At 31.3% G+C, this 7,949-nt stretch overlaps 1 protein-coding gene across 1 annotated transcript; it reads right to left on the bottom strand.

Annotated features, from left to right (window-relative positions):
* Positions 1 to 687: 687 nt before the first annotated feature.
* On the bottom strand, positions 688 to 4,790 carry LOC132032674 (sphinganine C4-monooxygenase 1-like). The gene is made up of 2 exons (XM_059422346.1): positions 3,769 to 4,790; positions 688 to 1,451 (listed from the first exon to the last, which is right to left on the bottom strand). The coding sequence occupies exons 1-2, from the start codon at positions 4,018 to 4,020 to the stop codon at positions 888 to 890; spliced, it is 816 nt and encodes a 271-aa protein (XP_059278329.1). The 5' UTR covers positions 4,021 to 4,790; the 3' UTR covers positions 688 to 887.
* Positions 4,791 to 7,949: the final 3,159 nt, after the last annotated feature.

Genomic DNA, 7,949 nt, shown 5'->3' with positions numbered 1-7,949 from the left:
ACATCCAGTTTTTCTAAATTAAAGTACCTGATAACAAAATAAGAAAGACTACTGGACGTGAGTAGCTACAAATATCAATGAATGTGTAACATGATACAGTTAACCAACATAAAATTCTCCAAGGGGCAATCCAGGGAGGAAAATGACCAAACACGATGAAAGTCCCTTTTTTTTTTTTTTCACAGGCCAGCACCCAAATACCCAATTTTGGGATCATCATTTAAGCCATACATAAAGTGCATAAAACTTTGCAAGTTTATCCACTTCAGAACAACTTCAGACATCTAGTATCTGAAGTTCAATCATTTTTGTCTAAAATTCAGGTAAAAATGCATAAAATTCAGTCATACAAAACTTCAAGCATTTTGTCCAAAGTTAGGCTTTCCTCATGTCTTCAGTGTACCAAAGTGGGTAGACTTGCAAACTTAAAAAACTAAGTATGGGTTAAATAATGGTGTCCAAAATATGGTACCCATGAAATTTTTACCTTTCCACAATCATGTTTCACACTAAACTAACTTGTAAGATATCAACCAACTCAACATGCTATTAGAGGAAAAGCATAGCTATGGCAGAGCACACTCACGAAAAAGATATCACTTGATTTATACAAACCTTTTTTTCTTTTTCTTTTTGGAAAATGGTAAATATATTTGCCAGACAATCTTTAACTTCCAGTCCTCTGCCTACAGCTAATTATATAAAACCAGATTATGACTAAAAAAGAAACACATTATTTGCCCCTTTTTCTTTTTCAACCTCAAAAAGGGTTATACATCAATATATGCAAAAAACATATATAAATATATACAAATTACTGAGAAAGGCAAATACTTGGGTAAAATTGCAGTGGTACATACTTTAAACATGTACTAACAGTTTTTTTGTCAGTCATCCTTGCAATCTTTAGCAGGCCTAGCTTCATAACCCCCTTCCGGTCTATTCACGAGTGCATATGGCATATACGTACCAAGTATCCTATCCCAGGTCACAAAGAAAGGCTGCGAAAAGTTATACTTGCTTCCGTACAGTTGGTGATGAATATCATGGTAAGCCGAGTTGTTTTTGAAGACGATATGGAATAGGTTTCCGGGTAGCCATAGTCCACAATGATCATCAACTGTCTTGATGGTAGCAAACGAGAAAAAGAAGATGGAAGCTCGAGGGGACATGCCTGAGAAAAGGAAAGCTAGGGCCCCACCGATAGTGTCGAGTATCAAACCCTCTAAAGGGTGATTGTACAAAGCTCCGAATGCGTATGGAACGACTAGCCGGTGATGTTGAGAATGGATATGCTTGTATAAGAACTTGTTTTGATGCATGTAGCGATGCATAAAGTATTGCCAAGTATCTAAAACCATCATGCCAACAAATAACTGTCTAGCGAGAACAAGGAAACCAAGGAAGCCAGCATGTTGATTTCCATCAGAGTCATCATCATTACCTGTGACCTGTTCGAAACAATTAAAGTTTAGAGAACAAATATAAAAAGATCAAACTTGACATTCCAGAAATGCATTGGCATTACAAACAGAAACAATGAGAAAGTCTGTAAAGAAGTATCAGAGGAGAGAGCACAAGTGGAACAAGATATCAAATGGACCTACTTGATAATGGAACAACTAAGAATGGTTTCAGTTTTGCAATCACGCAAGGGACATTCTAAAAGCCAAAGTCCAATAACAATCTCCAAAGTATATAATTTGGACTAGATATTCGCTTACAGAATATATATAAATATAGGAGCAATCCAACCACCAATTGGCTGCTATATTTGTATGCCATCATTAATAGAGTACTACTAATCCATGCATCCTGCCAGAATCTGGTTCTCCTGACACCTTGCCCTTAAATTCTATTATTGGTTTCAAAAAATGGCCATAAGCTGTAAATGTGTTTCCATAAGCCCAAGCCACGTGATGTTTGTATCCAGCCCAAATACCAAAATCGTTGCTCCTCACCAAATTTCGATAACCATTTGATTAATAAGCAGGAGTTGCATGCCTACCAGTTCCTGATTCCAAATCCACCCCTGATTCTCTCTAACTACCAAGTTCACTTAACCAGATGAAAGGCTCCACAGGAAGGTTTAAACATATAAGTTCAGACAAAGAAGGTACTAGTGTTCCATAGGTTTATAATTTTTGGATACTTCATAAAGAATAATTCCAATAACTATCTATACCAGCTACATAGACAAGTGGTATCTCTGTTCATGTATCAGCCAAAATCTATAATCAGTAGGGTAGACATCAATAAGAAGTCCTGCATCCTGAACTTTGCAATAAAAACTTCACCGTCCTGCAATAACCACAAAATTATGCAGCAATAAAAACTAATTACAAATGTTTGTAAAACCCCTGAAGATCCTCCGCATATTTTTTTTGATTAAGCACCGGGTGTCCGAGTCTCTTTGAGCCCCGACTAATCCCGGGGGTATCCTCCGCATATTCCAATAAGGAAACGTCCAACCTTATATGCCTCGGGGTGCCAAATTCTAAAAGGTAAAGTAATCACTCTTATGACAATTTCCTCAAGTTCCTCTACTGTGCCCACCACAGGGTATGAACACACCGCGCAAGTATAATTGCACATCGCTTTCACCAAGCTACATATTTTAAACCTAAATTCAAAGACCAAAAGAAATTCCGAACTTCAATCAAAACGACATAGCAGCCACTAGAAAAGGTCAACCCATCTATCACCAATCAACTATGCTTCAAAAAATATGAATGCTTTTTATCCAATTCAGAGTATTTATTTTAGCTAAACTATTTTTGTTTTTCAGTTAACTTTTGATGATAACCTTCCTCCATTATCCCAGACAATCCCTCTTATTTATGTGGACTTTGAACCGAGCTATGCTTAGCCAAATTCAAAAGAAATTAATACGAAAACTAATAATCCCACTTCAAGTCGTAACAATACAGCTCTCACAATTTCTCAAACTCCAAAAAAGGAAAATTCAACGGAAATTCGCAACATGAAAAATCTAAACTTTGGGATAAACGGAAATTTGCACATAAATCTAAACTCAAGGATCAAAAGAAATTCCGAACTTTGATCAAAACCCAATAGTAGCCACAAGTAAAGGTCAACAAATCCATCCATCGATCAAGTATGCTTCAATTTCAAATTAGATAGTTATATAATCCCTTCATATCCAACTGATCCAAAAAATGAACCCTCCAATCCAATTCAAAGTATTTATTATAGCTAAACTATTTCATTTATTTTTACAGTCAACTTACCACAACCTTCCTCCATTAACCAGGACAACCCCTCTTATTTATCTTTACTCCGAATCGGGCTAAAATCCAAAAGAAAGCAACTAGGGGTCATTTGGTTGCTGGTCAGATTTATGCGATTAGTTATACAAGGTTTGGTTATTCATGTATTAGTTAATCCATCTTTTACCCTGCATAAAATATTAAGTAGATTCCCTTATTACTTATACATGTATTAGTTATGCGGGATACTAAATTGCTAACCAAACACCATATTTAGTGTGTTAAATTTTATACACAGCGCAAAAACAAAACAAAAAAAAACTACTAAACATGTTACACGTTATGCAGGATTTAATACATGAATAAATCACCTCCTAAACCAGCAACCAACCGACCGTTAAGGAAACTAATTAACCCGATTCAAGACTAAACAATACAGCAAATCACCAATTCTCAAACTCCAAAAATGGTTTCAAACAGAAATTCTGCAATAGACAAACAATTATATGCAAATAAAAGGGTGATGGTGTTTACGAACCGCGAAGAGAATTGTGGCAATAACACCTTGAACAACCTGTTGAAGAAGAACCCCTTTAATAACCTCTTTTTTAGAAACCAAATTTTTCTCATCTTCATCTTTCTTAGTATGCAATCTATATTTATCCATACCACCAAGCATACAATACAATCCTGAATATAACCAATACACAGCTATTGGCACAATAGTACCCAAAATTTCATCTGATACATGTAATCCTCCACCTCTATGATCATCATAATCAATACTCATATTTGCCTTAAAAAACAAATGCAATTAACAAGATTCTTGAAAGCTATAAAAAAAGATCCAAACCGTATGTAAACAAAACTAGATTCTTGAAAACAATGGAAAAAAAATTCAAACTTTATGCAATAAAAACTAGATTCTTGAAAACTATGAAAAAAATTCAAATTTTATGTAAATAAAACTAGATTCTTGAAAACTATGGAAAAAAAAAATCCAACTTTATGCAATAAAAACTAGATTCTCGAAACTATGAAAAAAAATTCAAACTTTATGCTATAAAAACTAGATTATTGGAAAATATGAAAAAAGATTCAAACCTTATGTAATAAAAACTAGATTATTGGAAATTGTGTAAAAAAGATTCAAACTTTATGTAATAAAAACTAGATTATTGGAAATTATGTAAAAAGATTCAAACTTTATGTAATAAAAACTAGATTATTGGAAATTATGTCAAACTTTATGCAAGAAAAACTAGGTTCTTGAAAACTATGGTAAAAACTGGATTATTGGAAATTATGTAAAAAGATTCAAACTTTATGTAAATAAAACTGGATTGTTGTGAAACTATGAAAAGGGATTTATAATTTATGTATGTTGTGAGAGTTCTATTTATGGAAAGAGGGGGATTTGGAACTAGGGTTTGTAAGGGGTGTGAATTAAATTCTCTTCCAAATAGAATTGGAAGGAATTGAAAACACAAAAGAGTAAGGCAGGCAAAAAAAAGAAACCTAATGATGATCAATGTTTGTGTTCTGTTTGTTTTGTGCTTTTCAAGTAATATTATGTATTTATAAAAATGATATTACTTTGCACAATCCTTAATAAATAATAAATAAAATATTTAATTTATCATTATATTTATATTAATTAGTGTATATTTTTAATGAATTAAAATAAGCAATTAATATTATGAGTAAAATAGAAAAAAATTAATATGTTAAAAGTGAAAATTTATTTTAGAATATTGAATGAGTAAAAGTGAACGGAGGGTGTAATTATTATTTGTAATAGATTTATCATCAACATGTTTGAGGAATCTAGAAAAGCTTTTCGAGAAGAAAAAGAATAGTACTCATAATAGAACTATGCTTTCTTTTTTATAAAATTAAAAATATACTATGAATTTTTGCCTTTATGGGTCCCAGAGTTGGAGATGGGCAAGTATTTGCCGGTCTTTAATGTGATTGAATTAATAAATGTATATAATTTGGTGCCAAAAATAAATTATTTGGTTTGACCTTCACCAAAAGTTGTTAGGCTGCAGCATCAATTAAATGTCACCATTAAACTATCATCATTTTGCGAGCTGTATACCTACATTATTTAGTGCCTATGTTACTTCTCTGAACTATAAATCCCTTTAGATTAAAAACACCTCAATTCAATATGTAGTAAAATATTTGGAGTAACTTGTTCAAAGGCATGTGGAAAATGAAAAAAAAAAAAAAAGTCTTTAAAATGTGTCCACCTGGCACAATGAGTTTATGATAATTCGAGTGGGGGGTTTGGGGGGGGGGGGGGGGGAGGGGAGAAGTGTTATGTGAATACCTAATAATTTAGATATGAAACTAGTGAAATGATGATAATTTAGGTGGGCTTTAACTTATTCACTCAATTTTTTCAAGTGTACCGTCACTTAGAACTCTTTGGAAGAGCTTTTGAAGCATAACGTTCACGTAACATGACATATTCCTCCAGGGGTACTTTAATATGAGTTCATGACATTCTAGGGGTTTTATCACTTTATGAGGTAAAACTGCAAAACGGTAATAGTTTAGGAGGATTTTAATCTATTCACTCAAAAAAAAAAAAAAAAAAAGCTTTTTAAAAATATTTTTGTTGTGTGAAAATTAGCAAAAGAGATCTCATTGACGAAATTAGCACTCTACATTTAAGTACCTATCATAAATTTCCAACTATTGAACAGTATTCCCAATGTTTCTTTTTCTTTGAAATGAAATTCTATTACCCAAGGGAGGAAATCAAATTCATACCTATTATAGACTCGCACTCCTATTGTTGGAATATAAGTTCTGACGATAAATTTGATTGCTTGATTGTTGTCTGTCTAGATTAGGATTTACCTATTACTATATTTTTCTTGTTTGTTTTCAATCGAAATTGATTGATTGTTTTTTATAAATGTGGTCTAATTGTATAGATTTTTATTAATTAATCAGGTACTTATTACATTCTACCGATGCAAAAGGAATGATTAAAATATATTTCTTTCAGACTGAATTTATGTGGCACAATTTTTTTTTTAGTTTATCCCCAAAAGAATATCATTTTTTATATTTATAAACAATTTAAAATGATTTATAGCCATATAAGTATATGAGGTTTATTTTGAATCATAAATTTTAAAATTATGGAGTATTTTTTTCTTTCTTAAACTTCGTGATTAGTCAAATGATATATTTTTAAAATTTATTAAGCAATTCTACTCATCAGAATTTAGATAAATTGAAAGTATTTATCTGGCCTTCGATGATTTTTAGGGGAGGTGATGACGTGACAGACAAACATTGGAACAACGCGCATCAACATCGCCAGTTTCATTTTATGCGACTTAAATACTAGGTGGCTAGCTTGTCTTCTTCTATTGACATTGACTTTTAATTATCAAGCTACTTTTGGGGTGATAGGAATTTGACTTTAATTATTCTCATTGCTAGTTTACGGCGCGTGATCAAAACTCGTATCTCATTTGACAGTAAATAAAAAAAAAAATTAGCTATGAATTTTGTTGCTAAATTGCTCATAGCTAAGTTTTTTTTTTTTTTTTGATAATTCATTACTAATCAATCGCTAAATAGTATTAGCGACGAATTTCTTATTTAACTTTTCTTCGATAGTTCATGTTTATTCCATAGAAGAAAGAGATCTAAGTTGTTTACATGAAAGTAAAATTTTGTTATCGTTTTAAAACCCAAGATGTTGCATCCGATTCCATATTCACTACGAAATTGTTTGTCCGTCAGTAAATCTTTGATAATTTCATTGTTTTTGTCAATTTATTTTATTTTTAAACCTTCAATTACTGGCCAATTTCATTTATGATTATCGAACTTATTTATTAGTTCAAATAATAAACATATTTATATAAGGTAAATTTTTAATTGATTTAAAGTCCGAAATAGTAGGACTTCCTACATAGTAGTTCAAATAAAGAAAGATTTAGTAAGCATACTATTAATTGAATTTAAAGTGCTAAATATTAAAAAAAAAATTAATTACGATTTTGTTCAATATATGCACAGTAAACAAGACGAATAACATTTGACTTTAACCTTTTGTTATAGGAAAAGTAAGCAAACTTCTAAAAGCAATCAATCATAGTCTTTGAATCAAGTACGAATCAAAAATAATCTAATTGATTTAGTCGATTAGCTAGAATTTAGTATCGAACAATATACGCTAAAAAAAAACATAACATTCTATTTATGAGCCCGTTTGGATTCGCTTATAAGTTGCTTATATTCGTTTTCAGCCTTTTGAGTGTTTGGTTATGAAAATTAAAGTCATTTTGTGCGATAAAATAAGTAAAAAAAATAAGTTGAATTTCTACTCCAACTTATTTTTTTTTTTTATAATTTAAACATTTTTATAATTTGTTTATTTTAAGTCCATCCAAACAAGCTCTATATTGAGTAGTAAGAGAGTTGTTAATTATGACTCAACTAAATAATGACCCATCTTGAGAAATTGGCAAAATCATCTATAAATTGTTCTAGCCCAACATAATTTATGGTCCGCTTCAAGTTATACCTTATTCAATCATTTTTAAAAGAATGAGAATATATATATATATGTAAATATCAAAAATAAAATTTCTCAAGTATGAAAAATAAACCGCAATCACAAACAAATACTAAGAGAAGCGATTTTATTTACTAAGATTGTGAGTACAATTTTGTGGATTCTCT

The sequence above is a fragment of the Lycium ferocissimum genome, chromosome 10, assembly GCF_029784015.1.
Source record: "Lycium ferocissimum isolate CSIRO_LF1 chromosome 10, AGI_CSIRO_Lferr_CH_V1, whole genome shotgun sequence".
Taxonomy (NCBI): Eukaryota; Viridiplantae; Streptophyta; class Magnoliopsida; order Solanales; family Solanaceae; genus Lycium; species Lycium ferocissimum.
This window is presented reverse-complemented; position numbering and strand designations above follow the sequence as displayed.